The sequence below is a fragment of the Camelus bactrianus genome, chromosome 30, assembly GCF_048773025.1.
Source record: "Camelus bactrianus isolate YW-2024 breed Bactrian camel chromosome 30, ASM4877302v1, whole genome shotgun sequence".
In the NCBI taxonomy this organism is placed as follows: domain Eukaryota; kingdom Metazoa; phylum Chordata; class Mammalia; order Artiodactyla; family Camelidae; genus Camelus; species Camelus bactrianus.
In genome coordinates this window covers 13842405-13859036 of record NC_133568.1, presented here as the reverse complement: position 1 = coordinate 13859036, position 16632 = coordinate 13842405, and the positions used below count along the sequence as shown (strand labels likewise).

Genomic DNA, 16632 nt, shown 5'->3' with positions numbered 1-16632 from the left:
TGGAGATCCAAGTGGGATTGAAGAACTGTTGGCAAGGGGGCAATAAAATAAGTGGCAGGAAGGTAATAAGGTGCTAGAAAAAGGAATGATAGAAACTGACTCTTTGTAGGAGGCACAATTATTGGTTTAGTGTGTGACATGGAATTGAATTGAGGTGGGAAAGAGCTAATATTGTAGGTAACATGAAGGAACTAACATCAGATGGATTACTTGCGTGGATATTGTAATTACCCAGATTGATCACAGAGGTAATTGGAAAGGAAATGATTCTCAGATAATAATATTTTCTGTGGATGTGGGAGTATGACAGAAAACTTCAACAGGAAGGGGCAGTAAGTAATTATCTCAATATTTGTTTCAAGGGTGCTACATTATTTAAGTCTGAAAATTAGACCTATTGAAAATGTTAATCTATGAAGGTGCTCCTTAGAATGAGATCAAAGATCACAGCAATTTCAACTCTTTTTACATCAATTCATATTTTTAAAGTAATTTCTGAAATATGTATCCAACTGATTGCCAACAGACAGATCATATGATTGAGTACAAAAATACAACAACACTGAAAATTCTGACTTCTAAGTACAAATAATATGATTTTAATTCATTCTTCATGATGTCCATTTACCCAGAATGTTCAGAGAAAACTCTAGTTTTTGATAATTGATATAGAAAAGATACAAACAGAAAGCACTCACTTGTCCATGGCAGTGCCAGTCACTACTCACCAGGATTGTTGGACTGGGCATCCATAGGGATCATGAGCTTTGCCCGAGTGGCTCGGCGTGCAGCCAGTGACCTCTCCAGAGTAGACATGGAGCTTCCTGCTTCCTCTGTGTCTTGACCTAAAAGAAAAACAGTACTCCTGAGAGACACCTTCTTTAATGGTGTAACACTTCATTTCTAGCCAGGAACTCCACAGCCTTTTTTGTTTTATTGAAGTTTTAAATCATAACATCTACTTTTTTTTACAGCCCAATCAATATACTCTCATTGGACATTTTTTTTTTTTGGTCCTACTAAAATCATCATTTTAATCTTTGATGTCATTTGACAAACATTAATAAAATTTATCATAACCTCATTACCCAGAAAGAACCGTTATTTTATTTTTAATTTCTGCCTACGTATGTATATGCAAAAGGAAGAGAAAATATATTAATGTATTTATTTTTCAAAAATGGCATTAGACCGTACATACTATTTTGTAGCCTTCCTTATAAAATAACAAAAATCCTTCTCTGTCAATAAGTCAGTAACATAATTTTTAACAGCTCAGTAATATTCAATTGTATGAACTCACCACAATCTTTGCAACTATTACTTAAGCCCCAAAGATATTACATCTTATCATTAAAAACAGGAAATAAAGTACATTCTTCAAAAGTAAGGTTAGGTATATCTATATAAATATATTGTGATTCCATAAAATGTTATGCTAAAATGTCATCAAAAATGATATATGCAGATTTGAAAACTGAATAAAAATATATGCTGAAAAAACAAATTCTGCATAGTATGTATTCCTAAAGAATGTACTATTCATCGACATGAAGTTTTATCTTCTTTTAATTGAAGTATAGTTATTTTACAATATTATATTACTTTCAGGTGTACAGCATAGTGATTCAGTATTTTTATAGATGATCTTGTATTAAAAGTTATTACAAAGGAATGGCTAGAATTTCCTGTGCCGTACAGTGTATCCTTGTTGCTTATCTATTTTATATAGAGTAGTCTGTGTCTCTTAACCCCATACCCCATCTAGCCCCTCCTCCCTTCCCTTTTCCCACTGGTAACGGCTAGTTTGTTTTCTCTATCTGTGAGTCTTTTTCTTTTGCTATATACACTCGTTTTATTTTCTAGATTCCACAAATAAGTGGTATCATACAGTGTTTGTCTATCTCTGTCTGACCTATTTCACTAAGCATAATATTCACCAGGTCCACGTGCATTACTTCAAATGGTAGAATTTCATTCTTCTTTGTGGGCAATGTTCCATTGTATATATTTATACCACCTCTTCTTTACCCGTTCGTCTGTTGCTAGACACTTGGGTTGCTTCCATATCTTGTCTATTGTAAATAATGCTGCTATGAACAGTGGGGTGTATGTACCTTTACAAATAAGTGTTTTTATTTTTTCTGGATATATATCCAGGAGTGGAATTCCTAGATCATATGATAGTTCTAATGTTAGTTTTTTGAGGAACCTCCATACTGTTTTCCATAGTGGCTACACCAATTTACATTCCTATCAACAGTGTACATGAGTCTGTTTCTGTTTTGTATTTATGTTCTTTTCTTTTTTTTTTTTCAGATTCCACATATGAGCGATCTCATATGGTATTTTTCTTTCTCTTTCTGGCTTACTTCACTTAGAATGACATAGAATACAAACTTGTGGTTGCCAAGGTGGGGGTGGGAAGGGATAGACTGGGAGTTCAAAATTTATAGATACTGACAGGCATATGTAGAACAGATAAACAAGATCATACAGTATAGCACAGGGAAATACATACAAGATCTTGTGGTAGCTCACAGCAAAAAAAATGTGACAATAAATATATGTATGTTTATGTATAAGTAAAAAATTGTGCTCTACACTGGAATTTGACACAACATTGTAAAATGACTATAACTCAATAAAAAATGTTTTATAAAAAACAGTGTACAAGGGTTTCCTTTTCTCCATATCCTCTCCAACATTGATTATCTGTAGACTTTTTGATGATAGCCTTTCTGACAGGTGTGAGGTGATATCTCATTGTGGGTTTGGTTGCATTTCTCTCGTAATTACTGATGTTGAGCACCTTCTCACATGCCTGTTGGCCATCGGTTTGGAAAGATGTCTATTCAGGCCTTCAGCCCACTCTTGACTGGGTAATTCGGTGTTTGGTTTTTGACATTGAATTATATGAGCTGCTTAAGTATGTTGGATCCTAACTCCTTGTTAGTTACATCATTTGCAAATGTTTTCTCCCATTTATTTTGTAGATGGTTTCCTTTGCCGTGTAAAAAAGCTTTTAAGTTTAATTAGGTCCCATTTGTTTATTTTTGCTTTTATTTCTTTTGCCTTGGGCGATGGATCCCCAAATATATTGCAGCTTGTATCATGGCTGCAGTCTGGTAATCATTCAGTTAGCTTCTTCCACGTGGTGGGGGTTTCAGAACCTACTAAACAGCTCAAAGCACGTGGCTCAGAATATCACCTATAGCCCCGAGGAGGTCCCTGACTTTGTTTAAAGACTAACCCATTATTATCTTGTTTTGCGTGACTACTTCCCTTGTTTTCGTATTTTCCTATTTCTCCAGTTAAGCTTATTCTTTGAATAAAGTTCTTCTACAGACAAGGGGCAGGCAGAGGACATGGGGTCAGGGGGTCTGTCCTGAGGAGGCCCCAGAGGGTCCTGCTCTGTCAAACAACCACTTTCTGGATTTCTCAGTTATTCCTAGGCATGGCTTGATCTACCCCAAATCATTAAACAGCAGGCTTTTCTCTTCAGATCACTTTGCACACCAGCAGAGACTGCAGACTCTGCTAGACTAGGCCAGTGATCACAGAATGTGACTGTGTGGGGGTGACAGTGGATCTCCCTGGTAGTCAAGGCAAAGTAACACGAGAGTTAATACTTTCATACATCAAGTGTCCGTGATGTGATTTTTTTAAAGCAAAGAATTGACAGCGAATTTAAACTCAACTTTCCACAGACACAGGGAACTAAAAAGTAGGTTCAAACGGCTTCACATTTTTGCTCAAGATGTAACAAAATGCCCTGGATTCACTGAGTCTTCACATCTCAGTGTTGCCCACCTGCATCACCTCCTACCTCTTAGAACTTTCGAGAAGCATTACAAATTATACAAGGCAGTCAACATGATGAGAGAACAGAAAGTAAGCCTAGTGAATGTACCAGATTTATATCAGGTTCTTGTAACTACGGTGAATGATGTGCAAACTAAGGGAAGGCTATATCCACCAAAGGGAGTGGAGGGTTCTTTTGCGGGATTCAGAGTGGGCTGTTTCTCCTGATGCCAGAGAGAAAAAAGTTACCTGAATGAGAGGTGGTTTTGCTCCCCATTTGGGTTTCCGACTGGCTGTGACTGACTGGTGTGAGGTCTTGGCAGCTCTGGATGGGGGAGTCCCTCCCTGCAGGGTCAGTGCTTGCTGGCTTCTCAATATTCTTCATCTCCATTTCTTCATGGTGTATCCAAAGATCAGGGGGCCGGAGGTCCTTCTGGCTGCCCTTCCTTTTGCCAACACTGTGGGTGGCCCGTTTCCTATGAAACAAAATTAGAAGGCAAATGTGAGTGCCTTTATTCAATGGCCCTTCCTTCCTCCTTTTTTTCTTTTTCTTTCCCCCCTCCTCAGTCAATTCAAATCAGAAGCAGGGAAGGAGACAAAAGCACTCCCAGGAGGAAACCTGTGAAATGCACGAACTGGCAGACTGGTCTTGGCCGCCTGTCCTCCTGTCCCCTGGAGCTTCCCCACAGAACAGGAGATGCGGTGCTGCATCCCCAGGGCCCCGGCTGCCTGCCAGAGCACGCCTGCCTCCAGCTCCCCCTGCTGCAGATTCGAGCACGAGGTGACAGTGGGTGAGAGGGAACCAGATGCTGATCTTTGGAGCTGGGCATCAGGTACCCGACTGCAACATCTGTTGAGGAGATAAATGACAGAGTTGCTTCGAAAGGGCAAACAAATAAAAAGGCCAGAATGTGTGCCAGCAGCCAAGACTGGGGCTTAGAAGAAAGTCTCTCCCTCAGCTGTCCAATTTAATGTGCAACTGGGAAGCTGGCTGTTCCAGGACAAAAGACTGCAGTGCACATTCTTAGGAGAATAAAATACTTTTGTCTTGGAGTCACTAAGTGTCTGGATTCAAATACAAGAAGACCCATCCTCTGAAAAGAGAAGAACCCACTCTGGAAGTGTGTTTCCAATGTCTCTTATTTCCCTCAATAAGAACTCAGCAATCATTAGTTAATTTTTTCAGGGGTAGTCTCCGTTTGGGCCTAGTGAGATTCAGATAATCCCTGCATGCTAAGCCAAGAAGTGGGATGCTCAGGACAGCTGTTCTCTGCAGCAGGGGTCAGGAAACCATGGCCTGAAGGCCCAACCCTCCCACGGCCTACTTTTGAAAATAAAGGTTTACTGGAATCCTGCCAAGCTCATTCGTTTTCGCACTGCCGCGCTGAAGAGTTGCAACAGAGGCCAGGTTGCCCACCACGCCTAAAATATTTCCCATTGGGCCCTTTGCAGAAACGGTTTTCAACCTCTGCTCTATAGTTTTTACAATTTTTTAAAAAATCCCCACTTGTAGCTTCCACTTCTTTTAAAATAATCACATCTCTTTGTGAGGCAGAATTCAGTCAGTTAAAATCTAATCTTTGGCAGAAGCCCAGAGAAGTACCATTTTCTCCCTCTCCTCACTTGCAGTGAATGGTTTATGAGGCTAACTGCTTCCATGCTGGCTAAATGGTTCAAACTGCCCTCAGCGGAAACGCTTTGTAACCTGTGCAAGGCTGCTAAGAACGGCTTTGTTTTCCCCACTTGCTGGATAAGACACCCTGTACATATTAGGCAATTAATAAATGTTTAGTGGTCTCATCTGTTGAATTTTTTTCCTTAACATTCCTTTTTTCTTTCTTTCCTCAAGTATGTTGATGAGGATAGAAATGAAGATCCCCAGACCTCACAGCTACGTGGTGGTTTAGTGGAGAAATACTGCAGTGTTTCCTGCTCTAGTATTTCCCGATTTCCTGGGAGCAGCCTCAACCCGACGCCAGACAATGGTCTGCAATAACGCCTAGATCATCTCGTGTTTAAGATAATAACTCTCTTGTAACCATCCACTCCCTGAATTCATTTCCTTACATTTCACCAGCCCTCGGGAAAGGAGTCTGCAACTCATACATAGCTCTATATGTAATCCACCTTTGGTCACTTAGAAGAATGTAATGTTGTCTTCAAACCTGGAGATTTCACCCCACTATCTTTCTTTCCAACAAATCAAAATGATAAACAACTTAAACCCTGCTGTCTATATGACTACCTACAGAGATGTACCAGTTCACCAATCCAGGACAAGAGAGTCAGAATTCCCAGGATAATTTAATATTTAAACAGCCTGCGGTAAAGAAGTTTGTCAAACAATTTTTGTAGCAAGAAGTAAATGATGAATTCTGGTTTCCTCTTGCTTATGTGCATGTGTTATGCATTTGTTCATTCATTCATTAGTTCCCATGATCTTGGTGCCAAGCATCCCCAGGCGTCTCTCTCTTTTTTTTTTTTTAAGTTCCAAACCAGATTGAGGCAGAACCTTTTTGTATGTTATGATTTATAACCTCCATCTGGAAAGAAATGATAATTCCTGATAAAATGCATAAGCGTTTTTCTGATGGATTTTAATCAGATCGAGATCTCTTTGGAGAAGCTGCTTTCGCCCGGCTGACTGTAAGAATCTAAAGATCTCTAGATAGACTTTATTTACTTTTTGTATATATTCCATGAAAGGTAATCTAACCACTTTTGTTTTCTATAATGTCTCTTTTCAAGAGAGAAATCTTTGGCCTCGGAGTGGCCTCCCTCCCCTGCTGGTAGAAGCCCAGCAGCCCCACGTAGCAGGTTTGTAATACAACTGACATCATTGTGTGTGTGTACACACACACACACACGAAAAAACCTGACATCTGCTTGTAGCTAAGTTGTGTGAAATTTGTCTTAAAACCTGTAGGAACAGCTGTCACCCCAAACTTCTGTCCATCTGCTGGTTCCTTGACATCATGACTGCCACCCATTTCGCCCCCAGTTCCTCTGTCTCACCATTGCAATCTTCAAAATTTCTATGTAAATGAACCTAGTGCAATGGTTTCTGATGCGTGGTCCCCGGACCAGCAGCATCGCCCTCACCTGGGCACTTGTTAGAAATGCACATTCTCAGGCCCCGCCCCAGCTCTTACCTGTCAGAAACTTGGGAAGGGGCAGTGGGGCCCCATGGTCTGTGTTTGAACAGCCCTTCAGGGGAATGTGATGTAGCTAAAGCTTGAGAAGCACTGTTTTAATGAATTATTTGGTTTTGTTTCTTGTTACTATAAAGCTGTAATTTTTTTCTATTAGATACAGAGTATGTCACGTTTATCCCTCCCCCTCCCTCTACACACTTCTTCCAGGTACCAATAATCCTGTGCCTTCCAAAAATAGCTGCAGGATAGGAGTATCTCTTCCCACCCCACGTATTCTTGAATAAAGGCAAAGCAAGGAGTCTTCCATGGCCCTCAGCTGTCTCTTTCTCTTCCTGTGAAAGAGGAAGCCGTCACAGCATAATCAAGGTCTGGTGGGTTTTTGTTTGTTCTATGTATCTATCTATCTACGTATCTGTCTGTCTGTCTATCTGTCTATCTAATCTTACTTCTGCCCAGAATAGCCTTCACAGTCCTATCTCCTTACAAACTCCTTACTCTTTATGATTCCCTTCAACCCGCTCTTCCTCAGGAAACCTCCCTGATCGCTTTCGATCAGTGTCATCTTAGGGTGGCTAAATCATTTCCCCCTTCTCTCTCTATACCACTCACCTTGCACTGATCACTGTCTGTCTTATTGAGCTGGTCAGATACTCCCTATGTGTGAACTGGTTTCCTCCAGTGATACTGGAGCCATCTCTATTTCCTTCTCTTTCCCAACATCGTCCATTGTTTTACAATATTTATCCATTTGTCTGTTTAGTAAACATTTATGGAACATTAACTATGTGTCAAGAAATATGCTACATCCTAGAAATGCAAAGATCAGTGGGACAGTGAGAGTTTGGTACATGAATGAAAAACGGCATGGCTTCTGTACCACTGGAGCAAGGAGCACACACTGGGACATGGAAATACAGAAGCTGAAACGGTATAGGGGACCAAATCATAACAAAAACATTTAAAATAATATCAGTAAATCAGGGGGAAATTGCAGAAAGGTTTGCAACATTAATCAGATTGGTTATATTGTATGATGCAGATCACACACTAAGGGTACTAGTAATTCTTGAATTGAATAATAAAAAATGTGTAATTATTGATGTGGAAGGATGGTTTGCAAAGTTTGTCTCCGATTCTTTTTTTGCTATCTGTTCCTTACTTTGCACATATCCTATAACTCTAAGAGGAATTTCTTTCCGTTTCACTTTTAATCGGTATGCGAGGGATGTGAATGGGTAAGAACCGACCTTGGCTGAGCATCCATTTTATTCCAGACTGTGGTGCTCTTTTAAGCTCTAAAATACTATCATCATCTCACAGATTATTTTGTTGCACTGTGATAAATTAGTGAATTCTCACTCTGTGGTTAGCCATCCTCTGCCTAAATTATTCACAGGAGGCAAATATCTCTGTACTAAATTCTTGTGGTCAGACAGACACGTGCCCAAGATGTGATGGAAGACTGAGGCAGGCGCACTGCCCCACTGGGGAGATAGAGAAGGCTTCAGGAAGAAGGTCTAAACTAAGTGTTAAGAATGATCACAAGTTAACCAGGAAAAAAATACGTTGGAAAGTATAAATACCTGCCCTGCCTCCTCCATCCAAATCTTTCCCAAAGGCTTCCAGTGTCCTGGTTCTCTGTATTGATTATTTTTATTCCATTAACTGCCATTAAAAACAAAACAAAAATCTTGTATCGGAAAGCCAGGGAAAATATGTCCTAGATACTCACATAAACCTGCATTTTCTGAGATGAAATTAAGATATACTGAAGTCCTAAGTAGTTGCCAGTTAAAATCCCTGTATAGTGAATACTAGAAATGATTACAATGTTAAAATTTTTAAAATCAGTGAAAATGGTCTATAGTGTAAGGTAGATTTCACTTGAGCTTCAGCATTTGATCCTCAGTACTGAAGATGGTTATTTTTGTGAAGATTTGAATGTGGGTTGATATTTAAAACTTGCTGTGTCCACATCAAATCAAATAGGCGGCTTAGTTAATGGGTGGTTCTATCATGTAAACCTTGAATTTTATTTACACATTTAAATTACACAACATTAAATTAAAGTTGTTGATCATCTACCCAGGTAATTGCCTTAGAAATGTAATAACCATGTGTCCAGGACTTCCAGGATATTCTCAATGTCAATTATTCTATCTTTAGTATCTATAGGTAAATTCTAACTTATCATAATCCATGTTCTACATTTTGGCCAGGAAAATACTACTTTATTAAAAAGCACAGAAATCCCCCACAAATTCAAGCTTTCCTAAAACACAAATTTTCTGTATTATATTCTGCTACAATCTCATTAACGTCAAAATGTATATAATGGCAGTCTCTTCAAAGTAGTAAAAATTTAAAAATAACTAGAAAAATTATTTTTATTTCATGTGAATTTGAAGCTAAATGCTAAATGTGATTCTATAACTTAGCAGTATTCCATGGGGAATTTCAGTGTTTTAAAGGTAGAGGGGTTGACAGAAATTATTTAGTCCCCTTTCTTATTTGAGGAAACTGACATTCAGAGATTAGGTCTTCTCTTCGGTTTAATTAAATCTCATTCATTTAATTAAAGAAGTGGTAGAATCAGAACTAGAATTTGGGTTCCAATTTCTGTTAGTTATTTTATAATATAAAAAAAAAATCTTACCAACTAGAATATGAGTCAATCGGATAAGCTAGCTCATTACCTCATTATTAAATAAATCATGAATAAAATAATAAGCCATTATTAAATAAACCATGACTAAAATGTGCAGACACTAACTTGAATAAAGTATTACTGAGAGTACACAAAAATATGGCTCGAATCCACTGGGATGAAATTCAAGTCCCCTAATAAAACACAAAGACAATTCACATTCTCCAGCACTCCTAGACAAAGAGATATTGAAGAAGCCATGGATGTGTTTCCCACTACACCCTATTAATTACATTAAACTCCCATTTCTGAGAGCCCTGTAATAGACATTATTTCTGTTTCAAATTAGAATTGATTTTGCTTTCATCTGCATTATTTAATTTGTTCTAAAAAGCTCAATGTTGGTGGTATCGGGGGAGGGGTTCTCAATGAAATCGCGAAATGCTAAATTAAAACTCAGAAACCTCTTAAAGGAGAAATGCTCTTATTTTTCTTTTTCTCTGTTAACACAAAGAGACCAAGATCAGCGTCAATGGGCTTGTTACCAAAGAAAAATATATGAAGCTAAATTGTGAAAAAATGCCAAGTAAATATTAAGAAACTTTGGGGGTGAGGTGAGGAAAAACCCCAGGGGCAGTAGCGAGGAGCTAGACATTCACTTTCTTTGGGCTTTCAGTCATTCACAGAGTGATTCTTCCCTTCCTCATTCCCTAATTTAATTTTTATTTATTTATTTTTTGAAGGAGGGGAGGTAATTAGGTTTATTTATGTATTTATCTTAGTGGAGGCACTGGGGATGGAACCCAGGACCTCGTGCATGCTAAGCATGCACTCTACCACTGAGCTACACCCTCCCCCTTCATTCCCTAATTTTATAAACAAGTCGTACCCAGGGATCAGCCTCTACTCTTTCTATGTGAAACCTTCAAGCTCTTTCCAAAGTGCTTAGGGGAGGATTTAGGACAATTTAACAATTTCTCAAAAGAACATCAAATTCCACCTTTACACACTGAGGAGACTAGCATTTTCTCTGTGGAGAAACAAAACAGGTCTCGGAACTCAGTTCAAGTCAGCACAGCCCTCATTCTTCTCACGAGGATGAAGACGATAAAAACAAAACACAACAAACACCTCACTACAGATGGGCTTGGCGCATTCAATGCGTTTAGTGAAGGCATCCATGTTTTTAAAACTATCATGAAATAAGGCCAAGTTTGGTTCTGGTGCCCTCCCCACTCACCTTTCTGTGACTCTTTCTCAGATCTGCCTCGGAGACCCACGGCTTTGATTTTCCACCCTTCTGTGTTTGCACCACCCCCTTCCGCGGATTGGCTGGACCAAGAGATCGCTCAGTGACTTATTAGCAGTGACTTCCCCGCAGAGCCTTACTAAGGGCCGGGCACTCTGCAAGCTCTGTGGGTGATGATGACGTCCCAGATCACTTACACCTGAGACCGACCCGTTAATCACATGCTGCGTGGTTCCTCGTTTGAGAACAATGGACCAGCGCACCAGCCATCCTCAGCTTCAAGATGGTCCAGTCAAATGAACGCAGCTGGATATAAAATTTGCTCTGCCATAGAGAGACATGAAATGCGAAGACTGTATCTACCCCCCTGTGTCACTCTCCTGGGTATGTGTGGTTTCCTGTGTCCTATTACTAAACCAGCTCACTTCAAAATGCTGGAAGATACACTAGAAATCAATACATAGGGTCAGAGGATTTTTTAGCAAGAGAGAAAGGCTGAAGTCTTAGCAAAGAGGGAAAATTATTTGCTAGAGAATCTCTACCAATGTTTGTGGTATATAGTCATCAAACCCACCACCTCTGGGCCCAGGCCTCAGGCTGGAGAGCACCAGGCCTCAGGCCAAAAACAAACAAAAATTCAGGGAAGAGCCTGTTAGAGCCAATCTAATGAGAATAACACTGCTGAAAAAGACACATCAGGAGGGATCTGAAAAGTGCAAGAGAGGCAGAGAGGCAGAAAATAACCAGGAGATTATCGCTGATTCCCACAACTGGCTGATGCAAGTTAATATGCTGGTTACGGGGAGTTGCTGGAAGGGGATCAGCTGAATTAAAATCACCTTTCCACTCCAAACTTGGTACTTTGATGGATCTGTCATTCTCTGCATGTGCTATAACCTAGAGCTACATAGTATGAAAATATTTTTAAACCCCTCAAATTTTTTAATTTCTGAAAATCATCCAGAGCCAGGAAATCTGAACCATTTTGAATTTCTGGAATCTCTCTTCTATCCTAACTACTGCCTCCAAAGTAAACACTCCGTAGCATTATAACTATGTTGAGTTTGGTATTTTATACTTCGCCATTCATGCAACAAACATTGATTAAATGCCTACAGGCCTCCTTGCCAAAAGGGATAAATAAATACTCTTAGAGGAACACCCATCTCCAACCTTTTTTATACTTCATTGCAGAGAGGACCATAAGTAGGGACACGGTTAACTCCATTCTCTAAGTGTTATTTAAGAAGAGATGCCTTCACTGAAAGAAAGTACCTGGTTTCGAGAAGTAAAATCAAGCAGAAAGGCAAAGTAGGTCTCCAGGTGGATCCTATTAAGTCTGCAAGTCTAATCCTCACTCAAGTTACGAGCTTGGAATAGACAAAAGGCAAGATTTTGCCCACATCAGGCGATAAGGAATATGTGATGAATTGTAAAAGAGCACAGGAGGAGAGCCGTGAAAAATCGAACTCAAAAAGCTGGCAGGCAGGTCAAGCAGCGACTGCTTCCCTCTTGGGGGCTAGCTGTTACTCACTTTCTCTGCTGGGCCGAAGAGCGCCGGGTGCATATCATGGCCACGACCACCACCACCAGCACTGTGATGACACCAACGGTGACCACAACAATCACAAGCAGGTTGCTGTTCTTCTGAGGAGTGACGCTGCCATGTGGGGGGTGCATCTGGCCGATGGGTGGCTCTGGGAAAAGACAGGCAAAGAAAGATCAGGTTTAGGGAGAAGTAGCAGCTCATTGCTTATCAAGCTCTGTTAAGGATTCAGAGAGTTCCTATTGCCCTGAGCACTTCTGAAGCTGGGGGGAAAAAAACAATGAACCAGGAGAGGAAAGATCGAAATTATCCACCCAAGGTAAATAAAACCAACGTCCACACAAAAACTTATGTAGGAACATACACAGCAACATTGTTCAGAATTGCCCAAACTGGGAAACCCCCAAACCATCAACTGATGAATGGATAAACCAAAATGGTATATCCACACAACAGAATATTATCCAGTCATAAAAAGGAATGAAATGTCGACACATGCTACAACATTCATGTACCTTGAAAATGTTATGCTAAGTGAAAGAAGCCAGGTACAAAGGCCACATACTGTACAGTGCCACTTATATATGAGACTTCCAGAATGGGCAAATCTAAAGAGATAGAAAGTGGATTAGTGTTTGCCAGTGGATGGGGGGTGGGGCAGAAGTGAAGGGGTAAAGACTGTTTATCAGTACAGGGTTTCCCTTTGGGGTGATGACAACGTTCTAGAACTAGAAAGTGGTGATGGTGGCACAACCTTGTGAATATGCAAAAAACCACTGTATTGTGCACTTTAAAAGGGTCATTTTATGGAATGTGAATGGGGAAAAAAAGAACTAAGTGAATTAAGCTTTGTATTGAGTAGAAAGAGGGGAAGGCAGTAAGGATGCTACTCTGAACAATGAGGGTTCCAATATGACAAGAATCAGAGAAGGCTGAGAAAATACTATTTATTTGATGCTGTGAAAGACAAACTATTTGACATTAATCAATCACACTTTCCATTCCTTTTAAGAAGCTACCTATAAAGCACATTTAATTTTCAACCTGTCAAGGATATATGAATCTCACTGAAAAGCAGCCACAGAGTTTGAAAGAGTGTCAAAAAGTCCTGATATAAAATTTTTCCTGTCTTGCAACCATACCTCACGGTAGGCAATATTTAGGTGAAAATAACAGAAAAATAAGACAGTTTAATTAGCTTATATAAGCAAGATTGACTAATAACCCCTTAAATTGCTTTCTTTAAACCCTGAGTGATTAATCAATTAGAAATACTCTGTTTCGGGTCATATTCATTATTACAAGACACATTTTCAAAAGTAAATATTAGCATATAATTTATTTATAAATTAATTTTGAAAGAGTAGAAAGCAATGAATTTGGATGCTTTTAGAGATCTAAGTTTCAATCTGCTTCTTTAGCAACATACATGAGCTTTCTATATCCCTTAAGCAAAATATTTAGGCCTTTTGCACCTCAGTGCATTTATCCACAAATGGAAATAATATTTACCACATGTAGGGACTATCAGAGTTAGAAAAAACAATACATACAAAGCCCTGTCTCAGTGCCTGGCATAGAGTAACTGCTTACCAGTATCATTTTATACTATTAAAACATTAAATAAAATGTTGCCTAAGTTAGTAATCTACCATACCATTTGGGATACTGCTGGTGTGGACTTCCAAACTACGTTTTTAGAAATAACACGCAATGTAAAAGATAAATTAACTTGTTTTCACAAATGAATATAAAATAACCCAGCACTGGCCTCAACATTGAAACACTATCTTTTGACAGCTTATCTAAGAATCATTGTTTTGGTTTTTTTTTTTGAAAAGATAGTCACCTAAGTTTAAATAAATTATTGCTGACTCATTATTATTGGAAAAATAATAAGTGCTTCTGATAGAACTTGAATCTCAGGGGGAGCAGCTCATTAAACAGTCTTTGAATAGCGTTTTCTGATACAAGATTCTGATTACAAAAGAAAGGTTTCCTTGAAGTAATTTTTACCTTTACTACAAAGAAATGAGGCAAGTAATGAAAGGGCAGAACTTCTATATTATAGTTTTACTTACAATTTAAAAAGTCCTGTTACAGTAGTGTCTCCACAGGCCCTTTCTATGCTTAACAAATTAATTGATTGGAATAAATTAACCTTTTATGTGAGAGCCTACAATGGAGACAGCTGGAGATCTCACAGATTTTTATTAGCATAACTTAATTTAACAGTTCACTATTTCTGACAAAACTTAGTCTGAGTCATACACAACAGTAACATAGTGTGAATATTTTTTTAAAACCTTGTATATTGGAATTTTCAAATTTTTACTCTTATTTCTTTCTTCCCACTCAGGAAGATGTCATATTCCAAATCAGAAAATAATGACTCTGGATTCTGCTGAGCATTAGTGAGATTATATCGATGTCATCTGCCTCGGAGAGTTAGGGTTCATGAGGGCTGTCATTATAAATCTTTGTTTCCAGGCCTTATGACCTCCTCATAAAAGTTCCCATCAGTTTAAGACTTGATATCCAAGATCTTTCATTAATTTCCAAATCTCCATTCAAAGGCTGAATAATCAGAATATCTGATGTTAAACGGGTAGTTAAGAAAGTCAAGCACAATGGTGTCTGTAGATGGAGTTGATCCTTGTTTGTAGTAGCTGTGTCCTTCAAAGTCAGCGCAGACACTGAATCAGGGAAAACTAAGTATTGCGTCTGGAGGAAATACAGGGTCAAGTTCCTGGGAGCCTCTGGTTGCAACAGTTTTATCAGCCGATCAATGCATAACCTTGTTTTATGTAGGTTTCTGTTTAGAGACACCTTAGTTAATACATAATGTTGATTCATTAACATTGAATTCATGGCTAATGGCACTATAAATTCATGCCTGAGTGAAGCTTAATTAACACACATATTTTCTCCATAAGGCACATTAGCCTTTGTGCTTAGGAACACTAGACAGCACTTTATCAATACATTTAGGGGCAGCTTTAAACTGTGAAAACATCCAACAAACCCACAAAAGATGTGAAAAATGGGCAAAATGTATCATTGAAAGGACATATCCACAGTATGAAGGCAGATCATCACCTTATTCCATCTCCGCTGAGTTTGTGAGCACTAGGCTGCTCAAATTTTTGGCTGTTCTGCAAAAGTCTGAGATCATAAAACCACCATAATTATTAGTTTAGGGGGTTAGAAGGAAAATTATATAGATGAAATGAATTCCCAAATAAAGAATCTGCAAATAATGATGGATCAACCATATTATCTAAATACATCAAAAGACTGCTCCAAATTTGGAAAAAAATTAGAACTCACAAATCTAGATTAGTGTAGTTAAGTGTTCTGGGAGACAGCCTGACTCCAGAAGGGGCAAGGTGACATCTGCCACCTTTCAGACGCTGCACGGTATAATTCAAAGACTTGCAAATCTCCTCCAGGGCACTGTGATTATTTCATGAGATAATGGGTGCAGCACACTGACCACACACCCTGGCACAGAGTTGGTACTCAGCAGGCGTGATGCAGCTCAGTGTATTTCATTCTATGTGATTTGTCCAAATGAAAGAAAAATACAATATCCTAATTCATCTGTTGCTGGTGTTCGCATAAGAGCATGGGTACCCAGTGTCTGAGTAGTCAAGACCTGGGTATGTTTCATTAAAACCAGTGAGAAGGGAGTCATTTTTAATATCACATGAGCATTCTATCCAATTTAATTTTCATGCTGTTTGATTGCCATAAATGATTTCATCCTTTTTCTACTAAATTTAACAAAAGCAAACATAGATTTAATAATCTGATGGGTCTAAAGTCTTAGAGATGATTGGAAAATTGGTTTAGTAAAACCGATAATGTCTTTAATTTTTGTAACAGTTGGTAGGCTTTCAACAGTTTTTTACATTTCTTATCACATCTGCCCTCAAAAACTCTGCAGTCAGCTCGTGGGTAGACCGGTGCTCTGCCTTAGGAAGAGTCCCGGCTCCTGTTCTGCAAACTTGGCCTCGTTGCCACCATGGCTGTGCACCAAGCGCCACCATGGCTGTGCACCAAGCACCACCCTGTATCAACAGGCAGGTAAATGATGTGAACATAAGATTGACAAGTTCAATTCTGAGGAGACAAGCATCCAATGAAAGCTTCTAGTTTGGAAATGAACTTCTCTCTTATAATTGTTATTGCCTTCCCCAATAACAGTTGTGTTATTAAAATACTTGGA

The 16632-nt window shown here is 39.1% G+C and overlaps 1 protein-coding gene across 3 annotated transcripts in view; it reads right to left on the bottom strand.

Annotated features, from left to right (window-relative positions):
* DCC (DCC netrin 1 receptor) overlaps positions 1-16632 on the bottom strand; it is a 985342-nt gene that overhangs the window by 58442 nt on the left and 910268 nt on the right. For all 3 annotated transcript variants that reach the window (XM_010961349.3, XM_045521525.2, XM_074355181.1), the window contains exons 23-25: positions 12390-12552; positions 4054-4280; positions 729-845 (exon numbers count right to left, since the gene is read on the bottom strand). In XM_010961349.3, the coding sequence (XP_010959651.2) occupies positions 729-845; positions 4054-4280; positions 12390-12552 (507 nt within the window). The remainder of the gene's footprint in view (positions 1-728; positions 846-4053; positions 4281-12389; positions 12553-16632) is intronic.